The sequence below is a fragment of the Coturnix japonica genome, chromosome 1 (genome assembly GCF_001577835.2).
Source record: "Coturnix japonica isolate 7356 chromosome 1, Coturnix japonica 2.1, whole genome shotgun sequence".
Lineage (NCBI taxonomy): Eukaryota > Metazoa > Chordata > Aves > Galliformes > Phasianidae > Coturnix > Coturnix japonica.
The window spans coordinates 117,136,042-117,159,221 of NC_029516.1; the positions used below are offsets into that span (position 1 = coordinate 117,136,042).

General features: G+C 39.2%; 2 protein-coding genes across 4 annotated transcripts in view; one reads left to right on the forward strand and one right to left on the reverse strand.

Annotated features, from left to right (window-relative positions):
* The window catches only part of PPP2R3B (protein phosphatase 2 regulatory subunit B''beta), a 45,496-nt gene extending 28,255 nt beyond the window's left edge, over positions 1-17,241 (forward strand). The window contains 11 exon segments of the mRNA XM_015851320.2: positions 613-716; positions 1,261-1,363; positions 2,640-2,714; positions 6,095-6,181; positions 6,595-6,751; positions 7,883-7,931; positions 8,821-8,910; positions 9,898-10,073; positions 12,962-13,080; positions 13,231-13,337; positions 16,043-17,241. Coding sequence (XP_015706806.2) covers positions 613-716; positions 1,261-1,363; positions 2,640-2,714; positions 6,095-6,181; positions 6,595-6,751; positions 7,883-7,931; positions 8,821-8,910; positions 9,898-10,073; positions 12,962-13,080; positions 13,231-13,337; positions 16,043-16,187 — 1,212 coding nt within the window. The 3' untranslated portion in view covers positions 16,188-17,241.
* A 1,055-nt stretch (positions 17,242-18,296) lies between these two features.
* LOC107307728 (cohesin subunit SA-2-like) overlaps positions 18,297-23,180 on the reverse strand; it is a 50,914-nt gene continuing 46,030 nt past the window's right edge. For 2 of the 3 annotated variants that reach the window (XM_015851241.1, XM_015851253.2), the window contains 4 exons: positions 21,187-21,377; positions 20,095-20,269; positions 19,723-19,816; positions 18,297-19,251 (listed from right to left, as the gene is read on the reverse strand). In XM_015851241.1, coding sequence (XP_015706727.1) covers positions 19,243-19,251; positions 19,723-19,816; positions 20,095-20,269; positions 21,187-21,377 — 469 coding nt within the window. In that variant the 3' untranslated portion in view covers positions 18,297-19,242. The remainder of the gene's footprint in view (positions 19,252-19,722; positions 19,817-20,094; positions 20,270-21,186; positions 21,378-23,180) is intronic. The other variant, XM_015851247.2, reaches the window with a different exon arrangement.

A 23,180-nucleotide genomic window follows, 5' to 3' on the forward strand; every position in this document is an offset into this window, starting at 1 on the left:
GGAGGGAGTACCCAGTAAGTGTTGTGATGCATACAACTGATGCTCAGTGCAGGTTGACCTGCTACTGAAAATGGGATAAAAAATTTACATGCATGTGCAAGAATGCAGGTGAGTTGAGATGTCTTCCAAGGCAGATGAACGTATGCTAGCGGTCATCCAGAACTTGGGCTTGAAACAGCATAAACAGCTACACAACTTAAAGATATCCAGCCCTTTAGCAGGGCTTGTTAGCATGGACTCCATTCAGCTGCTAGGAGCACGAACGTGTAACTGCATTCATGTATTAGGAATGCTACAAGATTGCCTTATATTTTACTTTCTTCTACTGAACTTTGGCCTAAAGGCAGTTGTTTTAAATTACTTATTTTGGAGGGTGCAGCTGGTTTCAGAAACTGTTAAAATAAATAAATAAATGACCTGTGATTATATTGTTTCAGAAATGCTTTTAATCCCCTGCAGATATGTTCAATGTTACAAAAAGGTTTCTCCCATGATGTTGCCTTAATGTTTTTTCTTAATGCTTGTAAAACTTAATTAGAGAGATTTATAAACGAGGGAGTAACCCTCAGATAAACAATCAGTGAGTTGACTTGATGTATGCTCTAATTATAGGCTTGTGATTGCCCACTCTACTGGAAAGGTCCTTTGTTTTACTGTGCTGGAGGTGAACGAACAGGATATGTGTCAGTTCATAAATTTGTTGCAATGTGGCGGAAGTAAGTAGATTACTTTTTCAGAGATGCTATATTTTTATTTCTTTAATTGAAATGTGTATTCTAAGCTCTGAATGAGATCCAGTGTATGAAGGGAAAGAAAAGAATTTCCTGTAATCAGCTGTTGACAGCAAACTTGTACGTGAGAAGATGCAAGTATATCACCCCTTCTCAAACAAGCGAACCAATCTTTATTTGTTATGATCAAAGATTCTGAAATATTTTTTCATTAATGGATGGTATTTATGGGAAAAGTGAAAACCATGGGCATAGCTTGCAGGTGTCAGTACTGAGCAAAATTACTTCTTTCTAGTTTACATTCTAGTTTTAACTTGAAAGTGTCTTCTCATGTAAGCAATTGCATGGAGTACCCACCTACAAGGTGATCCTGCCGGGTAACTTCCCTTGTAGCATAATTTGCCATGTGTGATTAACTTTTGAGGTAAATATGCTTGCTGTTTCATAGGCCTTTCTCAGAGGAGGCCCATACAAAGTAGTATCACCAGTTTTCTGTGTACAATGGTAAATGTGTATATTTACATTTCAGAATACTTCAGACCTGCTATGACGATGCTGCGAAGTTTGTTCATCTTCTAATGAACCCTGGATGCAACTACTTAGTGCAAGAAGACTTCATTCCTTTTCTACAAGTAAATTGCAATAAAAACCAGCTCTAGAAAGCACAACTAAATTATGTACTTATTTATTTAGCTAACCGTACACTTTAATGGTCTTAATTAATGATTATTAATAGTATTTTAGTGTAATTCACTTTGTGTGGTCATCTGAGATACCAGTGAGTGTCTTCTTTTAGAGTTAATCATTTTACATCAAGTGAGATCTTTTAAGGCCTACAGTAAGATGTATAGATCTAAAGTTGCTTGCAGGAGTATCAGGCAAACTTCAGGGTTTTGAAAGGCAGTTGAAATTACAAGGGCTGTTCTGACAGCAATGTCTAATGTTATATTAAGTTAGTCCACAATATCAGAGGTGGGTTTGAAGGGATGGCAGTAGAGGTAGAACCTTCCCACCAATATCCTGTTACATTTTGTTGCTGTGCAACTGATGGCAGCAGAAGGGGCAGCCTGACAAAATAAACATGGATGTGCAGATGGAGCAAATATGTGTCACTGAATTCCTCTTTTTGGAAAAATATGCCACCCAATGACATTCATTGACACTTACTGAACACTGGTGGAGTCCAGAGCACAGTGAGGCATTGGGTGGTGTGTTTTGGCAGTGACAACTGTGATGTGAAAGACAAGCCATGTTCCAGACAGCCATGCAGATGTATTTTTCTTTTTTATTTTTTTTTTCTTGCAAACACAGTATTCAGGCACTTGTTCATTGCTGGCAAAAAATACACAGCTAATGGTGCTGATTCTGCTGAAAACTGTTCTTGGTAGATGAGAATTTGCTCTATGTGGTAGTGTTATTGTGCTCTTTGTAGCTGTTACAGCAACACAGTGGAAATAAATAGGAGGCATTACTTTCAGAGCAGCCTTTGTGCTTAAGGAGAACATTTGGAGAGCAAACTGGTTTTCTGTATTCAAGACCTAATGCAATTTCTCTTGTAGAGCATAAAAAAATACATTTCTAGAACTTAAATTGGCTCGAGTGAATCATCATCAGACACAGAATTACAAGTAACAGTCATCAGTATTATTCATCTGACCAATTTATACAGAATCTTCTGTCCATCTGAAATACAGGAAATAATCTGCTTGTGGGGCTTTTCAAAGATGATTTTATTTTTCAAATGTCAATAGTGTTATTGGCATGGAGCATGCTTTAAATGAAATTATTAATTGTTGTAGTTAATTTGGACTGTTTTAGTTATGGAAGAGGACATCTGCTAATCTGCGTTCATTGTTCTATATAGACACTAATGGATGCTGTTCATGATATTGTTATTCCTTTGTGTAGGATGTGGTAAATAGCCATCCCGGCCTATCGTTTTTAAAAGAAGCATCTGAGTTTCATTCTCGGTACATTACCACAGTAAGTGTTCTTTATTTGGAAAAGCTATTTTGGTTAACTAATTATGAAAATGACTAAAATTAGACAAAATATGTAAGCATTTTTGTCCATTGGGGGGAAAAAAAGTTAAGTATGCTGCCAGTCTTTGTGTCAACATAACTAGAAATACTATGAAGAAAATTAATTTCTTGAGTATCATAATAGAAACTGTTGAACTTAACATAAGGATGAGAAACATCAAATTGTAGAAGCATAAAAGAAGTGAACGAACATTTAAAGGAAGAACAGATTATTATCTTAAAGACTTGATTCTCACTGTAGACTATTGGAATCTTGACTGTAGTATGGGATTAATTAAATGAAATTTTGAAAGAAAGGTCTATGTTAACATGATTTTGTTCAATATCAAGTAAAAGAATGATAATAGTGAAGCTGCTTACCACATGCATCTCCAGGGATTTTTCTTTTTAGGCAGGAAAAGCTCCATTTCTCTCTTCCGATGGTTATATTACTGAAGTATTCTTTCTGTACACAAGGGAAAAAATCAGTGACATTAAATTTTCTCAATTGTAAACAAGGCAGACAGTTCCAGTGAAGTCTCAAAAGATTAAAATTCCCCAGAGTGACGTTCCATCCACTCTCTGTGCATATGAAAACTAGTTTAACAAATCTTCCCCAACAGAAAAAAAGACAATGTACAGTGCATAGTTTGACCCAGACCTACGTTGTGGAAAATCTTTTTTCCTGAAGTAATTTGGTTTTGGTTCCTTCTATCCTTCATAAAGAGACTACCAGCCTATCAAGTAGATCCCAGTGCTTTAGGTTTTCCTTCTTGTCCTAAATATTATGTGAGCTCCCAGAACTTTCTTGTCAAATATGAGTAAAAGAAATGTTCTGAGAGTGAAAAGTTTTCTTTATTAGCAGATTGTAGTTCGTATCAAAGCCTGCTCTGCTAAAAATTGTGAAAGCTTGCTATAGGAAGGAGAACATGTTGCCATTTCCAGTTACTTTTCTTTGCATGAATAGCTTATTTTAGTAGGTCTGAGCCTAGCAGTATTGAATAAATTAGTGCTGCGAGTACTTGACTAACAGCATTTAGTACAGCCTTCCAAGAGAAATCCACGTGTAAGCAAAATTCCAGGAAAAATACCAGTATTGGTAAGAATGTAGTAAGAATATTTGAAATCTGTAGGTTAAAAATGGTAAGAGGACTGTTTGCCATTATTCCATGTAACTGCTATTGGTAAATTGACCTACATGGTCTTCTAAAATTCTGTCTTGGAGGCTGCTGGTGATATAACAGTAGGTGGTTTTTTCTATCAGATAAAGTCAGGTGTTTTATGCTTATGTTCAAGGTAGCTTTAATCTTGCTGCATGAAACTTTATCTAAAGGATGTTGTAAGCATTACGGTTGAAGATTTTATGTCTTCTCCTGATTACTTCCAGTTGCAAGTTAAATGCAAGTCATTTTTTTCTGCTGAGTTTCTCTGTATATTTTTATATATACATACATATATACTGTGTATTTATATATACAGAAAATATTATGTAACCTATAGCTTTATAATTCAGAGCATCTTGTTGATTGGTCAGTCTAGGGGTAAGGTTTGTGCAGCTCTGTCCAAGAAAACAGCTGAAATACACTAAAAAAACTTGTCTTGACAAATGTGATACCACATTTAATCTGCAAGTACATTGTGTATATGCCTACGAACTCTTGAAATTGTAATCTCTATATTCCACTGTTTCTTCTCCCTTATGAGAAGCTGTTGTGCAGCACAGTAAGGAGGGCAGTCCTTAAACAGTTGGCTTGTACTGTGCTTTGATTCACTTTGGAAAACTGTTTTTTATGCCTATTCCCAGTTGTCTCCAGCAAACATTCAATTTTGTTTTTATTTTTAGACCAGTTAAATGTATAACAGATGAGATAATGACATGCAGATGGATTAAGTTGCAAAGCTAAAGCAAAACCTTTTTAGAAAAAATTGCTTTGTAGTGTAAGCCAAAAATTGGGCCTTCCCTAAAATCACAATTAGAATCGAGCTAATTAACTTCCAAAAGCAGACCAGTCTATTCTCCTTTCTAGATCTATTGAACCAGCTGTTCTTGTTCAGAGTGTGAGCTGCAGAGCTTACTGTAGCCGACTGCTTATGGGCAGCTTAAGCTTTATTTTAAAAACTCAATGAAAAAGTTGCTTTTCTATTTATACTTAAAAATGGTTGGTTTCCTTAAACTATTGATATAATTAAATTAAATCCAAAGTAATAAAAACATTAAAAGGTTTTTCATTTGGAAAAGGATTTATTGGAGGAGGGGAGGAATTCCTTAAGAGATTGCCTTTTAGCTAGTTCCTACTGTTTCAAGTAAAATGCTGTACATCTACAGTATTCAGTGTTTATCTAATCAGCAGGGTACAGTTCATCTCCAGTTAAGCAATTACAGCTCATAATATGCTCAGGTTTTTGTCTGATTACTGGTGAATGAATTACTTGAGATGCTCGTGAGCTTAAGTCGAAATAATTGAAATGAATATTTAAAACACCATTTTTCTGTATCTTAAAGTCTAATGTTTATAAATTAAACCAAGCAAGTTGTGTTTAGTGCATGAGTTAATAAAAATGATCCACACATGCAACTGATGTAAATAGATTTTATGGATGTTGAATGAATATGATTTTGATTCTAATATCACTGTAATATTAAAGTCATTCTTATTAGTTTTTTTAGTCAGGTATCATTTCTGTGCTGTTTTTTAAAACTACTGTCAGTTTTTGTCTAGCTTTAAATAGAATGAAATGGGGAAAAAATGTAGTATCAGTGTACCTGCAGGAAGTATTCTTTTTGTCAGATGTTTGTTTCTTGTATTTGTGGTTATGATATCAGAAGTTATGGTATCCCCCAGTACTCTGGTCCTCCTTGAATAGACCCCATTCTATTTCTATCACTTCATCTATGAAATACTTTCATAGCGAATATGGGTCCTTAAATCAAAAGCCATGGAATATATATATAAATAATATATATTTATTGCCTATAATTTTAGAAGATGGAAAGGCAGTGAAATTGTCAGTAAACATATTCAGCGTAGCATGCAAGTATTCTGCACACTTACTGTGTAGGATGTGGGTAGTGCAGTACTGAAGTACATAGTAGTGAAGTATGAAGTAGTGAAGTACTGAAGTACCTGGGTTAGTTTAGATATAGCTGGAAGTAGCTTGATAATGACGTAGTACATTGATACTTCTCTCATAAGTAGTGGGAACAACAGACTTGTAACCTATTCGTTTGGGTGTAATGATGGAGTCCTGTAATGCAGCTGAGCTAAGACTTAGTTTTGATCACAGATGCTAAGGAGGTTGCTTTGTTGGCATAGCTGAGATCACCTTTTTATTTTCTTGCAGGTTATTCAAAGAATATTCTACACAGTCAATCGATCCTGGTCTGGGAAGATCACCCTAACAGAGCTGAGGAAAAGCAACTTTTTGCAGGTACGTAGTATCTTTTTGCAAGATGTCTCTACAAGTTTAGAACAAGCACTCACTAAATGGTTTACGGAGTAAGATAAGCATTTGCTTCTCTTGAAAAATCTAGTAGGGACTAGATTGTTGTATTCTCTTTCTGTAGGATATGTTTAAATGTCATTTTTATCTAGATCTGCATATGTGCAACTCTGATTAGCAGAAGTCTAGCTGATCTTATTCTTTGGATACCTTAGCTTTCAACCTTGTCTGTTAAGTCTTTGCTGTCATGCTGTATGACACGCATTGTCTCAAAAGGTATGATTCTTCCATGGAAGTACTGTTAGGTAATAGTAATATTAGTCTGGTTATCAGAACTCAGATGATTCAGCAGCTGTCTTTAAAAGTTCTTTAATGTGTTCTGTTTATCCTTCTGATAATAGAATGTGGCATTATTGGAAGAGGAAGCTGATATTAACCAGCTGACAGAATACTTCTCATATGAACATTTCTATGTTATCTATTGCAAATTTTGGGAGCTGGATACAGACCATGACCTCTATATTGATCGGAAGGATTTAGCTCGACATAATGATCATGGTATGACAAATGAATCATCTTTCTTTACATGTGTTAAATTACTTGCAAGCTTTCAGCTGAGTAAGTGGTTAACTGCCAAGGCCAGTGTTTAGGAGTCTGTTCCTGTAGCTGATCCCCCAGGCTCAGGGAAATAAAGCAGGACAAGTAGTCTCTGATGCTGCTTTGTGTCCAACAATACTAGATTGGAAGAAAACTCAGAATTTGAATTCTGAACTTGGCAACGAAGTAGAGGAGGAAATAAGCCATTTTTCAACCCTTCAGATCAAGCCTACACACTTAAACTTAAGTTGTGATATATTATCAGTGGGTGATTGTTTTGGAAACAATCTGTTATTATTAAAGTAGCATGACTTTTACAGCAAGGTATGGAAGGAGTAGAAACGTAAGGCAAATGTACATTGTTACTTTGCTTATTTTAAGGTTTTGTTTATTCAGCTGCAATATGTTTTCTTTAAATATCATTCAGTAGCTTTCATTTTTCTGCATTCAAAATAGACAGTAACTGAGATTCTGTAGTCTTGCACACCACTTATTTTAAATATTCTTGTACCTTTTATGGAGCTGCTTTGGTTTTTTTGAATGGTTTATGTCTTTTGTCATCATTGTCCTCTGCAGGACTGGAAAGTTTACTCAAACATTAACTGACCATGGAATATTATCCCAGATTAGAAAGAATAAGCGTCGTTTTGATTCCTCGTGGAAGCTTGCCTGTAGAAGTCTTTACTTTAGTATGCTAAGGCAGGATTATTTCATTTGTGAGATTGCTCTAGTAGGTACACACACACACGTGCACACACACACACACAAAGCAAGGGCACCTGAAATTACAGTGGCACCCAAAAACATGATTTACTTGTCAAAGGACTAATAAATGCCATCTTGCTGATCAGTCAGTTTTATTACTTCTGTTATGTTACTGTTTCTGCATCGTCTGAATTCCGAATTGGTTGGTTCTAGCTTTGCTCTTGAGACTGTTAAGTGATCCTAAGTGGGCTCAGAAGGATAAATGAGCACTGTAGGTGACCTTACAGTTGTTTACATATGAGGTTTCTGATAAACTTTTCAGCTGGGCATTACATAGTAAAAGTACTGTGTACATCACTGATAAAATTTTAAATCTTTCTTTCACAGCAATATCAAGTAGAATGATAGAGAGGATCTTCTCAGGAGCAGTAACAAGGTAATTATTTTGTATGCTGACCTAAATCCAGTTTAATATTTATATATTTGCTTGAGAAATTGAGTATCATTATTCTCAGAATTAAATGATTTCCTCTTGGAATGAAATACTGAATTTCAGGATTTATTATTGAACAATCTCCAGAGTGTCCTTGAAAGCTTTGGCTCAGTCCAGGATCTTTAGTCTTTATTACTATGAGCACTCATCACTTGATATTAAACGGCATAACAAGGATGGGAATAAAGCGGGGAAGAAATGCTCGTGTTGTTCTTATATTCTTAAATCCTGAGAAGCTTTCAAAGGGATTTGGGATCTTTTATACTACTCATACGATCAAATTTGAAACAAGTTCTTGCATCAGGGTTGCAAAAATAAGTCTAGAATGTGATTGATAAATAAAAATAACAAAAGCTGAAATGAATAGCATTTGAAGCAGACAGATATGTCTACAGCTTATTAAGCTGTGAATAGGAAAGGATTAGGAATGAAATATAACAAGCTGTGAACTGCCTACCTGGCTTTTTGCTAGAAAGGTTGGTTGTGTGTCATCAGAATGAATTTGTGTGCTGAGCTCTGTGGTATGAGTAGAAAAAATAATTTTCTTGTCACTTCATGAGTGTTCTGTTTTCTGCATTCTGACACTTGTTGATGGAATACACCTTTTTGTTCTTCTGCCACCTCCCTCTTTAAATATCCATTGCAGTAGCAACAAAACAGAACTCATAGGGTCCTTTTTCCTTAATGATCATGGTCATTGATAGGTCAGCTTCAAAGGCTGAGTCTTCGGATAGATGAACAGTTAATAGCACCAGGAAAATCATCTTTGTTTAGTAAAGCCTGGGTGTTTTAACATAAATTCTCTTTTTTCTTTTCTGCATTGATTGTCAAGAGGTAGAAAAGCACAAAAAGATGGAAAAATTAGCTATGCTGATTTTGTCTGGTTTTTGATATCTGAAGAAGACAAGAAGACACCAACTAGGTAAGAATGCATTTATTTTATCAGAAATAAAGAATGGCTTATACGGAGACCACTGGTGCTCAGCAGGAACTTAAACTAAATCATTAAAAAAAATGAGTAGAATGCTGGCCTGGTTGGTTATATCATTCCTGTTTCTCAGTGTCTTTGATTGTTGCTCCATAAAGTCTTTATTAATGTCTTCTAAGCAGATAACTGTTTTTCTCCATGTACTATAGGTTGATTACTTATAGATAAGCTCATACAAAAAGGGAACTACAGTTGTTTCTTGATACTAGTGGCTTTGGAACTGTACAGCTAGAATTAGTTGTAGAATGTTTGTTAGAAACTTACTGTGTGAGTATTACTGGCTTGTTTAGTATGGCAAAGGAACTTGAGCTTTGATACACAATTGTATTTTTATTTAGTTTCTGTCAACAACTGTTTATATGGGTTGATAGTGACAGAACAAGGGAAAATGGTTTTAAACTGACACGGGAGATTTAAGTTAGATATTAGGAAGAAGATTTTCACACAGAGGGTAGTGATGCACTGGAACAGGTTGCCCAAGGAGGCTGTGGATGCCCCATCCCTGGAGGCATTCAAGGCCAGGCTGGATGTGGCTCTGAGCAGCCTGGTCTGCTGGTTGGCAACCCTGCACATGGAAGGGGGGCTGAAACTGGATGATCATTGTGGTCCTGTTCAACCCAGGCCATTCTTCGATACTGTGATTTTTATGTAAAGCCACATGTTTAAGTTTTCTCCTTCCTTACCCCCTCACAACTAAAAAGTGTGTTTTCAAATGCAAATCATGTTACATAGCAGGGCAAATACCAGAAGCTGTTATGATAGTTTTTCTTGTTTAATGAGTTCCTATAGCATTATTTAATGTAGTCTTAAAACTAGTTTTGCATCTGTATGTAGAACAGCTTTTAAAACAAGCACTGTAAATTCTTAAAATTCTTGAATGCGTGTGTAAACTGCTTGTTGCTGTTAATTGTTGAATTTCAGCATCGAATACTGGTTTCGCTGCATGGATCTTGATGGAGATGGTGCTTTGTCTATGTATGAGTTGGAGTATTTTTATGAAGAACAGTGCCAAAAATTAGATAACATGGCCATAGAGCCCTTGCCATTTGAAGATTGTTTGTGCCAGATGCTGGATCTCGTGAAGCCACAGTATGAAGGTAATAAAACCCTTTTCCATTTTGTAATTGCTGCTTTTCTGCATAAAGAGCTAGAGCACCACTAAGAGCGTGGTCATACCAAGAATAAGCCTTTGGGTGATTGTCCCTCTGAAGTCTGTTGGTATTTATTAATTGAGTGATCTTCCAAGGGTGGGCAAGCATTCATTTCTGTACTAACATTGTATATGCTGCTCAAAAATTCCTTGAAGTCTTTTAATGGACAATAGGCATGTTTATTCTCAAATGACATCTTTTCCACCATCTGACTGAGGTGATACTGTCAAGAAAATCTGAGACTTCTGTTCACTTATTACTTAACTATTCCAGTACTCATTTAACTGAGATTCCTTCAAATGGAAGTTTCTAAATGGTGTTTGTCTCTATAGATCGGAATCATTTTAAGTTAAAAGGAATTTATGGCAGTAGTCTTAAAAAAAAATAATAATAATTTAAAAAAAAAACAGCTGAAAGTTGAGCTGTTCTTAGTTGTTGGCCTTTCTCTACATGTCTCTGAGCCTTCAGTAGACCTGCATTCTGTCTATTTGCATTTGGCTTATATAACTTCTGGCGGATCATACTCAAGTTTACATTTTTAGAACATGATGATTGCTTCATATTGAGCACAATAGAATAACAAATATTAGAAGTATTTTGCATGCCTTGGTAAACATATTACTGCACTGTTGAAGAGTAGCATCCTGCATTTTCGTGGCTTCTTCCCCATGTGCTGTTTCTGATATTGGCCTCATAAGTTTGCTAAGACTATTGTAGCTGTGATGAACAAGTCTTCAAGGATTTCTTGAATTCAGCATAACTGAGGCTGGCTTGTATCTAAGTCTAATGCCTGAACACACGTCCATAGTTAGCACTGATAATCCTTTTTATGGCTATGCTTTTTAATGTGAACTTCAGTGTGTAAAAGGATTTGGCACAGAGCCTGGTTGCTATTCTTATACAGACTCTGGATCGCAGTAAATGTAGAACTTGCATATTTGTCCTTGAAGTGTTTGACAGGAGTAGTAACCTCTACCACATACGCTATTGTCAGCTACTTTCATGGTAAAAAGAAATAGTTGAATGTCTATGATTTTGCTTACCAAATATCATGTTGTGCTGAAGTCTTGCACTGGTGCACGCTTGTAGATGAAGTGCCTGTTTTTGCCTACTAGAAATTCGAGAGTCACTTCAGTAGTGCTTAAGAGGTTTATTCTGTTTACTATCAACAAAATAATGGTTAGAATATAAATTAATAGTTTTGCTTGTTGCTCACCTCCTTTCCAGTATTAAACATATGTTAATTGCCAGAAACTTTCTTTTGCTGGGAGAAAGGCACTTGACTTTTATGGAGACATGAAGTTTCACATTCTAAGAGAATTGAAATAACTCAAAACTTGTTTAAGAGAACTTAAAGCTTCGCATTATGATTTAAATGAAGTTGACGTGAATTTGTTAGGTGAAAGCACCTTTGTAAAGGCTTCTGAAAGGCAGATGTTTTTGATATCTTGAATAAATGAGATTTACGTGTCTCTTATGTATGGTGTAGATAATATAATATAAGGAGGCTGTGAAGGCTCTTAGCTAGGGGAAAGAGTTGTACGGGACCATGAAAGTAAAAATGAATTGTGAAGAGTTGATGGGTTTTCATAGAAACTGAATGAAGTGGAAAAGATGAATTAAGAAAAAACTCATGTTGTTTTCCTAACACAAAACTAGCCTCATCAGTTGATGTTTTGGTTGATAGATTCGAAACAGAAGGTGATGATGTCATACAGTATGCAGCTGTACAATGACACAGTTTGCCTCAAGATGTCTTGTGTACCAAAAAGCAAATTCTTGAATTTGTAGAGACTAAATTTAGCAATCTTGATTTTATTCTGGCTTTGTTGTTTTCTGAAAGACAATGTTGGGGGTCTGCATGAGTGTTAGGTATCTAAGCTCCCATGGCAATAAATGGAAACTAGAGAGCAAATCAGTGAACCAAATATAGGTGCCGAACTTAAATTGGGAGCTTATATAACCAGGACTCAAAATCAGTTGCTTGGTTGTGGAGAGATGCTGCCACTTGAGATGACCTGATACACCAGACATCTGCGTGGGTCTGACAGATATGACACAGGTGCCATGTGAGGGATTTGTGATGTTCTGGAGCATCGACTAGACAGAGTACACGAGGGTGCTTCAGCTGGTGGCAGATGTGTGGCAACCATTTCCAAATGGCATTGAGATTCAAAGACCTCACCTTCTCTCCGGTGCCCTTCAGCCACACATTGTTAAAAGCTGCTAAGCTGGGTTACTAAGCTGAGGAAATGCTGTTGTAAGTCTGGATTCCATTGAGCTCTTCCATAACATCTGCAGTTGGCTGCTCTTTGACAGACAGTGGAAGACTAGCCATAGATAAGGATATTAATAAATTCCTAACTTTCAACAGTAGCCACCTGCCCTTACTCGCACATCTGATATTTTTCAGTCTTTCTGCAGAAGCTCAATAGTCAGCCTTGAAATAAGGTAACATTTTCAAGAAACTCGACAGATATTTCCGATGCTTTGCTATCCATTGTTGTGAGGGTTGTTTAAGAATCACTTCATAAAACAAAACACCTCTGCAGGTATCTCTCTCTTGAGGAATCTTGAACACTTAGCTTGAATGGTTTCTTTTAAACCTAGGTGTGGTAGATTGCGTCCTACTCCAGGATACTGAAAGAAGCTAACAGTTAAAGCAAGGGAAAATATCTGAAATACTGAAGTTGCATGTTTCATCTATTCGGGCCTCCTATTGTGTTGAGCATCAGTAGCAAATGTTATTAAGCGCAATGATAACTTTAGAGTAACATTTCTCCTTTTGGAGAAAGGATAATCACGGCTTTAAATATCTTATCTCTTGTGTGCAGGAAAAATTACTCTGCATGATTTAAAGAGATGTAAGTTGACAAACGTGTTTTTTGATACCTTTTTCAACATTGAAAAATACCTCGACCACGAACAGAAGGATCAATTTTCTATTTTGCGGGTGAGTATGAAGCTGTAGAATAAATAATAATAAATAATATTTTTAGCTACGGGTTTAATCACTAATGCAATTATCATTATAATTGTCATGTAATAGTGGTAATTATATTTGTCATTATAATTTCGTGTAACTTGCAATATGGTTGCTTAGGATAGTGAAGGTGAAAGTCCAGAGGTCTCTGACTGGGAGAGGTATGCTGCTGAAGAGTATGACATCTTGGTAGCAGAAGAGGCAGCGAGTGACCAGTGGAATGACGGGTAAGCATGTAGCAGAATACCTGGTACATGGCCTTCCTACTGTAGTAGAGCCTCACCATCACTACTATTGTTCATGCTATTTTTCTAGGTTAGTGTTGTTACCCATGTTTAGCCACGTGCTCAATGATGGAGGAAGGACCTTCCTTTTGTCTAGAATGAAATATTCTCTGATACTTGGTGATCGAATTTTGGGAGGGAGGATTTGAAACAGCTTCACAACCAAATAAAATACAATGAATAATTTTTCTAGCTGTTTGTTAAGGGAACAAACAGCACCGTTAAGAGCTTTTGAGGGGGATAAAAAAGTCTCAGTCCTGAACTCCAGGGTGATGTCAACTTTTACATGTTTCCTCACTCTTATGTAGGGGTAAATAATAAGTGATTCAGATATAGCAAGTATTATCTTGACTCTCACCATGCAACTGCCAGAACCTTCTGGAATCAAATCATACTATACTTGGTGTCAGGTTTTCACTTCGTTTTGGGAAGCACTGAAGTTCAGCTTCCAAAATCCTGGATTTGTAATTTATCATTTTCATTACATGAAAAGATAAGCAAGATAAGTACAAACTTAAATTGGTTTAGGCTTTGGATTTTTTGTCTAGAGAAAAAATAGAGAAGTTTTGTCTAGAGAAAACTGCACTTCCTGCATCAGATGAGCTTATGCAAACTTCATCAAGTTCAACAAGGCCAGGTGCAACGAAGGTCCTGCTCTTAGGGCTGGGGCAATCCCAAACACAGACAGATTCTAGGTGATGAGTGGAATATCTATTCAGAAAAAGACTTACTGGCGGAAGGAAAACTGGACATGAGGCAGCGATGTGGTGCCCTCGCAGCCCAGAAAGCCAGCTGTATCTTGGGCTGCATCAAAAGAAGTGTGGCCCACTGGGAGAGGGAGGTGATTTCCCTTCCCTACCCTACCCTCATGAGACCCCCATCTGCTTTCAGATCTGGGGGTCCCAACACAAGTAAGACATGGAGCTGTTGGTGCAGGTCCAGAGCAAGGCCACAGAGATGACCAGAGGGCAGCTCTCCTGTGAGGAAAGGTTGAGGGAACTGGGCTTGTTGAGCCTGGGGAAGAGCAGGCTCTGGGGAAACCTTAAAGCAGCCTCCCAGTGCATTAAGGGGAACCCACAAGAAAGCTGGGGAAGGACATTTTAACAAGGGTTGTAGCAATAGGGCGAGGGGTGATGATTTTAAACTAGAAGAGAGAAGTTTAGTATTAGACTTTAGGAAGAAATTCTGGCACTGGTACAGGCTGCCCAGAGAATATGTGCATGCCCCATCCCTCAAAGTATTCAAGGCCAGGTTGGATGGGGCTCTGGGCAGCAGTGGGAGGTGTCCCTGCCTGCAGCAGAGGGGTTGGAACAATGTCATCTTTAAGGTCCCCTCCAACCCAAGCCATTCTGTGATTGTATAATATGTAAGAAGGGGAGAGTGTTTTTAAGTTTCTTTTGGTATCTTGGAAAGGAGTAAAAGTTGTATTCCATGAAGAAACAAGAGCTCGGAAAGAGATGGGAATTGGTATTTGGTTTGATAGTGTTTGAATAACTATCTTCTGAGTACAGGACAGACGGAGCCTACAAATAGTATCTGTGCTGTCCTTTATTTTGGATGACTGGAAAAGCTGTTGTCATATCTCTGTATTGCTACACAACAGACGTATTTAACAGGTACATTTGAGATGTTAGCTTTTATTTAAAGAAAAAAGTCCTTCTCAGAAAGATAGAACGAATTCTTATAGAGAAGACTGTAGGTTAAAAGGTTGCATGTCAACATGGTCATTTCGGTAGAACATAGGTATAGAACATAGGTATTTTCCAAAGCCTTTTTTTCAAATGCATAATTCAGTAAAGCAACTCTTCAGGTGAGTTTTGGTTCCTGTTTTGAAGGTTTTAACAGTCTTGGGAAGAGCAAAATAGCATTTTTTTTTAAAGGGAGGGGTGACTTGAAAACTTTTTTACTCAGCCTAATCTTTAGCTGATGTTATCCCAAAGTGTTAGATTTACCCAGGATGTTGCTGAAGCTGGGCTAATAGATTCCTCTTGAAAGTATTCAATGGAATCACATTCATGGGCGAAAACATTTCTCTCCTACCTCTGATGTTCTTGCTACTCTTTAGGGTAGTGTGGTTAGGTTGTAGTTGGACTCGGTGATCTCTAAGGTCTTTTCTAACCTGAGCAATTCTACTCTGTGTTGGTGTTCGTGATGGATTTCTAGTGCTTAACGCTTCTTTGCCCTGCGTCATTCAATGCTTCTCCTTATCACCATGTAATACCATTGTAAGTCCTATTAGAAGAACGCAGCAGGAAGCATGGTTTCATGCTGGACAGATACTGCAGTGTCTAAAGCTTGTTTGTTGCCTAGTCTTCTTGAGTAGGTGGAAATAATCCCAATGGTGAGCTGAGATTCGGTAGCACTTGGGGAGATGTGCATGATTGTAGTTGGCCTAGCCCAGTAAATGGTCCGTTCTTTGATCAGACATCCCTAAACAGTGCTGAAGCAGATCTTTTTCCAGTGCCAGCACTCACTGACATAAGTTACGCACTTTGTTATCCACCAGATCATTTTCATGGTCAGTAGGCGGTTATCAGTGCACTGTCAGCTTTTGCTTTCCTGCTTCTTGTTTGCTCTCACTTCCTTGTACTCACGCCTGCTTCGTTAGGCACTTGCCAACATATGCAAACTTGGTCACCTGTTTGTAGGTATGAAGCTGAACTGAGTCCTGTAGACCATCAGAAGGCCAACGTCCTGAAGTATCAGATGGAAAAGCGGCCATTTTTTGAAATGCCTTCCCATCTGGCTGATGTCGACTTGGATGAATACGACTATGAAGAGGACTTTGAGTAGCGGTTGCAGTCACCACTTGCAGAAGAGAAAGGACAGTCTGCAGCAGGTCTGCTACACACCTCTATGTTTCAGTGGGTTTTGGTTCCAGGAACTCAGCTTAGTTTTGTGCTAAAAGTATTTAATCACCAGACTACCTTTTACATAAAAGAAATGCATTTGTATGGAATGACGAAACTTTTTGTATTTATTCAATAGTCTGTAGTTTGTAAAAGAGATTAAAATATTTATTTACAGATGTTGCGTAATTCCTTCATGGAAGAATAACACTGTTTGACTTAAACCTACTGTTTGTAAGAGAACTGTGTAATTCTAAGTTAAGTTGACGTGTGGTGCACTGACCATCTCCCTCCCTTGTGTAAATAGGGATTCCTGTACTGCTATGGGAGGTGAGGAGACGATGCATACATGGCTAGCAATGCATCTGTGCTCATACATGTTCTAGGGCTTCTGTGCCTTGCCAAGGAAGAGGTGTTACTGCGAGCACAGGATTCGTTTCTTTCCTTACAGATAGTTTCGGTGGACGAGCTGAGCGTTTTGGTGCACAAGGAACACTAATGCCAGAAACAAGTTGCTCTTCTTCTCCGCGTAGTCCTTATTTGCCCCAGCTTTAACTTTGGCCTTTTCAAACTCCAGTGTTTTCATTGACGTTCAGTATAAAAAGATGATTTAATAGTGAAGTCTGTGTTGACGCTTGATCCAAAATGAGTGTGTTGACTTCTTGTAGAAGGAACCAATTTTTTAATACTCCTTTGTATAAACGTTCCTCGATCAGTGATGTGCACTAATTTGTTGTGGGCATTCAGTGCTTTCGTCTGTCCTCCCCTTCAGTTGTTTGCTATTGACACATTCCATGGATCTTCATTCAGTGTCACAGCAGCTTGGAATTGTTGCCTCCACTGTTTTTAAATAGATTTTGTTGGGAAGAAAAGAAAAAAACAAAGAAAAACTGGACAGAAAGATGTAAGTTATTTTTTGGTTGCGGTGTACATCTGTTTAAAATGTTTTAAAATCATGTTTGTATTTGCAAATAAAGATTTTCATACGTGTAATGTAACGGTTCTGATTAACATTAAGGTCTACATGTGATTAACTTCCTATTAAAGAACCATTCAAGGTATGGGTTACAAATGTATACATTCTGTTTAGATAATTACACCAAGCTGCACTCAAGCTCCACCAGCCTCATTCATCCCAAAGGTGGTGATGCTGAACAGCTGGACATGGGACAGAGATCTGCTCTGCTCCTCCCATGCCCTCAACCAGAGCAGCTTCAATAATGAAAGCAGTTGCTCCTGCCTGCAGTCAGGCTGACCCAGGGCTGTGCCATCCATTTAAATGCTGCTCCAAGGAGTTTTAAAAGATAAACCTGTGGGCTACTATTCCAAACGTGATAGAAACTCGCTGTTCAGCAGGTTGTGCTTTGCTCCACTTGAAATCCTTCAGTTTCTTACAAATGCTTGTCCACAAGCATCTACAGCAAAGGGCTCTTACCACATTTCTCTACTAAACAACCAGCACTGCTTCCTCTGCACAGGTTGTAGCACTGTAGCTGTTATTGCTACCTTATGGTTAATTAATTGCCTCTCAACTCCTGCTCTCAATTACACTTCTGCTATCCAGTCCCCTCTTTTCCTAGCAGTCTAAGGGAGCAATTCATGACATTACAGTAGAAATGTTTTTTCTTGCAATACACAGAACTAGAATGATCATTGTACCTTCCTCCAGAAGGTATATTTCCATCCCATGTACTTTTAATGAGCATTTCTCTGCTTGATGAGGCATGAGCTCTGTGTTCCTACTGCAGCTGTGCACAAATCCAGATGCAAAAGGGAAACACCATTGCTTTATATATAGGAAGGCAGGGCAGGTATGGGGGAGCGCCAAGTGAGTCGCAGGGGAACTGCAAACAAATTGAGCTGGGGGGAGAAGTGGTGTTACAGAGAGGTCAGCAACTGTATGATGACTCAGGGCAGCTCTGGGTTTTCCTTGAGGCTCCAAGTAATGCATGTATGTTCTTCCACTTGGTTTCAGCTCTGAGCTGGTAACTCCTCAGCTGGCAGTTCTTTCCTTCTCCAGAACTAAAACGGGAACATTCACTTGCACCATCAGTACCAATGAAAAACAATGTTTAAGGTGGTTTATTTTACACAGTTACAATCCAAAATATATAGAGTATATATATAAAAAAATAATAAAGCTGATGGATTAATGCAGCATACAGCCCCAGAGAGCAGCAAAGCAGCAAAAATAATCCCCAGCCTCCTCCCTCTGAACAACTCGTGTGAAGATCATTTCCAAACCCTTAACGGAAACATGATGGTGAATGGTTGTATTTACAGCCTATTTACATTGTCTTTTCATGCTTTTCATCTTCCAAGTAAATACCGCATGATTACAGTGTATGGAGAATTTATTCCAGAGGAAAATACTCAGCTGGTCCGCTGTCATTTGCTTTGTTGCTGTAAGTCTTGATTCAAGTCTTCTGGGCACACGCCCTCATCCCCACTGGCAACTAACACCATCTCTGTGAGCACTGCCATTCAGGAATACTTTAGATAATTGGATCCAAGTCACCTGGCATCACCCAGCAGGCTCCTTTCTCCCTGTGCTGTGACTGCGCACAAGGAGATACGCACACACATCCATCCATCTTGGGCACCTCAGAAGGTAAGGAGTGCATCCAGCAGAACACTGAAGTAGATGAGATGAATGTGCTCAAATCAGAGCTAGGGCAGCACCTTCAAGTCAGAATATGGTAGTACTCTGTTCTAAGACCACAAGGAAGTTGAGGATGAAGTTGAGTAATGACAGTCACAGCTCTCCCCCCCTTGAAGCACACCACCCATCTCACCAGGAATCCCCATAACAAGCAGTGCGGAGAACTCAACCACAGTGCTAGAAACTGGCACAGGGCGGGTGCCTACAGGGGGGGACTTGACCTGACACACATCTCCTGCTGCCTTGCTTGATGCCAGCGCAACCACATTGTTCAGTTCTACGGTTCGAAGACAGAAATGGTACCGTGTTCTTCACTTCTCTTCATCCTCTCAGTGTGTTAATTGTCCTGTGCCAGAAGAAAAACAAACTCAGTCTCACACTATCAATAAAACATCACGCAGGGGCACACAAAGAATAAGGACGAAGCTCCCAAACATGCAGTGATGCAGCCATAGCTGGCTCTCAGAAAGCATCTGCTCCACTGATAAAACTGATTTATTATCTATTTTCAGTAGGAGCTACTCCAGGCCCATTGCCTAAGCAAATATTTTACAGCCTGCAACTGGAAGGTAGCACTCAGTCAGTCAGTCAGTCCACTACTCAGATATCAGACAAAATCAGTAATTTAACAAGAACACATCACTTGAAAAGTAAACAATCAGCCAAGGTCTTTGAATGCAGCTATTTGTTAGAGCCCAGGTAGCCACCAGAAATCAAGGGGTTACCTGAGTCGCTACCCTATACCAGCTGCCACTCGGAGCCCACAACACTTGAGTGCTTCCAGTGTGTAGCACTGGAAAACACAATCCGAAATTACCTGCTCTGCACCAACCACATCAACATCGACGTCTTCACTTGCATCTTCTGCTTGTCCCTCCACTGAGACAGCTTCTGTCTTAATCTCATCTTTGCTGGGGTGGGGAAACAAAACAAAAAGAAGTTATATCTTAAGAAACTCATTAGGAGAGGATTTGATTAAGGCAGCTCCGTGACATCAGGGGACAACTGAGCCAAAGGAGCAAATGTAGGAATTTGGTCTGAGGAAACAAAGCAGGCAAGCCAAGGGGCACACAGCCTGCAGCCTTCGCCCACAGAAGGAATACCAAAAACATAAGGAAAGGCTGTTAGAGAAACTCCAGCTATCAATGCCAGGACAAACAAAGAAGCTTCTAAGACATAAAACTCTCACCTGCATCTCCTCTGCAGCCCTCCTGGACAACGCAATGGCATATGTTCCTTCAAGTGCTTCTCTTGAGATTTCAGCCTCTTTCTGCTTCTCCCTGCTGCAGAGGTAAGCTGGGAAGCACACTCTAAGGCCGCCTCTTGGTTTGCTGCTTCAGTATGGCTGGTTTCAGGCAAAGACCCTGGAAAACAGTGAGCTACTCTTCAGCCTCACCCTTGGAGGACACACAATGGACATTAATGACAGCACTGTCTCCCACTGCTGGGGAGCAAATGGAGGCTGAGCTCAAGGGGATGTATGGACCAAAGCATTCATTGATTTCATTCGCCCACTCATCAGTTTTGCCATTTAGATTTCACATTGTGGCCCCAGTCTTACGTGCTATCAGTACCACTGGGTCTGCATCACCCTCAAGAAGGATGGGCCTCTGGGACACAAAGAAATAACCTTTTTGAAGGCAGAACCACTGAAAAAATCCAAGAATGGATGAGAGAAACTAAAGGTCATTCCAGAAAATTCCCTTTCCTGCCCATACAAGTACACATGCCCAAAGCACTTAGCACTTTTACTGGCAATTGCTTTCATTATGGCTTTACTACATTTAATTAATCCCTACCGTGAGCGTGCAGGAAATATCTCTTTATAGACTAGAAGTCGATGAGAGCAGCCCACCTAAATACAATTCTTTTGGGTAGAAACAGAATCCTAGTTCAGAAGGCGAGGTTCCCCAGAGATTCAACAGAGGAAGATTCAACCCAAATCACCTGGGGAATCAAATTCTGGAAACACCTCCCCTCTCGCAATCACCTGCAGGGCCTAAAGCAACAATGCCCTTAACAGATGAAAGCAATGAACCAGTGAATGATGAACCACAGACCTCAGTACAGACAATTCATAGTAAGCACGCAAGGTCTCGAGGCCAACCAACCTCCTCCCGTTGCACCTTCAGCAATAATAAAGCTGAAGGCAAAAGCCACAGTTCCAACTGGAAAGTCCATAAACATCCAACAAAATGCGGCACTGCTAACGCAAAGCACGCAATGCGTTTTAGCTGCGTTTATTTTGTCCCAGCAAATTCAGAACAGTCAGTTTTCATACCGTTAGATAATTTCCTTTTAAAAGACAATGCCTTTGATGCACCCGTGGGAGGCCATTCTCCTGAGCTGCCAAGGACAGAGCTCTCATCGTCTTCATTGTCCAGCAAGGAGTTTCTGTAGAAGATCAGTGGCTGCCATTTGTCTCGGCTGCAAGGCAGTGGTTCTGCTACATACCTCTGCAAGTAGTCATACCTAGAAAAAAACAAGTGTATGAAAACACAGAATTTTTCCACTCAATACCGAGGCAGGGTATTGCTAGGAAGGTAATTTCCTTTCACTGTTCAAAAATGCAGGCAAAACAACAAATCCTCCTCCTGCCTGAGTCAATCCACAGACCTGATGCTGGCCCTCCTCCCAGGTAAATGATCACCAAACTCCCACCTCTTATGGAGCAAAGAGTTCTCCTCCTTCAAACATTCTTTTGGGAAAAAGAATGTCCTTTGTCAGGACATCTCTGACAAAGTCTTTCTGACTTTATGACCCAAGGAGGCTGTGGATGCCCCATCCCTGGAGGCATTCAAGGCCAGGCTGGATGTGGCTCTGGGCAGCCTGGTCTGATGGTTGGCGACCCTGCACATAGCAGGGGGTTGAAACTAGATGAGCTTTGAGGTTCTTTTCAACCCAGGCTGTTCTACGATTGTATGATGATCCATTTCTGTATCATAACAATAGGAAAAGAAAACCTAAGTCTGGCTCAGACTAAAACTGGACAATCACTACATTTGAGCTACAGCTCATCACTTGGAAATCAAGCCCAGTGTTGGCTAAAACAGACCCCACGTTAGCAAATACCAACAGTGACAGTTTTAACACCAGCCCGTACAGTACATTATTCTTCCTCTGATTAAGAGAGTGGCCTGGAAAATATCAGACATTTCATTTGCTTTGCAAAAACAAACAGAATTGGTGCTGCGAGGACTTGAGGGTAAGCGCTGACTCTGAAACAATTAGAGCCATGGGCTGTGGGGGCCCCAGGAATCAAGAAACCCTGGTGATGGAATTTGTTGGTTTCAAACAAGCATGTATTGTGACTACTGTTTAGGAGTCTAATCCAGCTCCTATCCGTGTCAATGGAAAGCCTTCTACTGATTTAGGAATCAGGCCCTTCATGCTGCTTGTTATTCAATAACTCATTTCTTGTGTGCGTTTTGTGGCACAGACCAAGCAACAAGTCTGCTATTTCATGGCTGCAGCCGGGGCAATTACAGGCGGAGGAGGTTAAAATCCATTTACTTTGCTGGTGTTGAAATATTCTCCTTTCTAACAAATGCCCATATTCTGCATCCCATCTGTTTAAGGTACGCTCACATGTGTTAATATACAAACCTGGACATCAAACCTATGATTAATAATAAAAAATGAAAGTAACCAGATGTTTATTTCTAAAAGTTAATGTTGACCCAAAACATTCCATCCGGTAATTTATGATGCAGCTAAACCTAAATATTTCTGAGTGGAAATATAACCTCCAGCCCCTAAAAGGCGTTTTAAGCCTCCCAGAGTAGAAACCATTACTCCAGAAAAAAATAGCCTGAAAGCATTTGTGGATAAGATTCCGATTTCCCCCCCTTTGTGATTTTATTCTTTCCCATTCGTTCCCAGCAGCAGTGGGTGGGTCTGAGGCTGTAAGAACTAAAAGTCAAGGAGTGTTCCCTGCTCAGTTTTGTATGCCCCACACAAGTTATAGATAACTAAGCCTACCTGAGTGTATAGCACACATTCAGGGATACACTTCTGGAATATATCCACCGGTCAAGAAGTTAGATATAGCCATAAGGGAAAGAAAAACACCAATAAAGATATATCCCATGTTAATGATGAATTGTTTTCCCCTTGTTTAATTGAAAATAGCACTCTTGGGAGGTATTGAACAGTTTGGCCCTTCTGACGTTTTGTACATAAAACTTTGTTGAAGATTCCAAAGGAAGTCTCTAAAACCAAGAGCTGCATGGCCAAATTGATTTCACAAGTTCTCTGAAAAGCCCTTTAGTAACT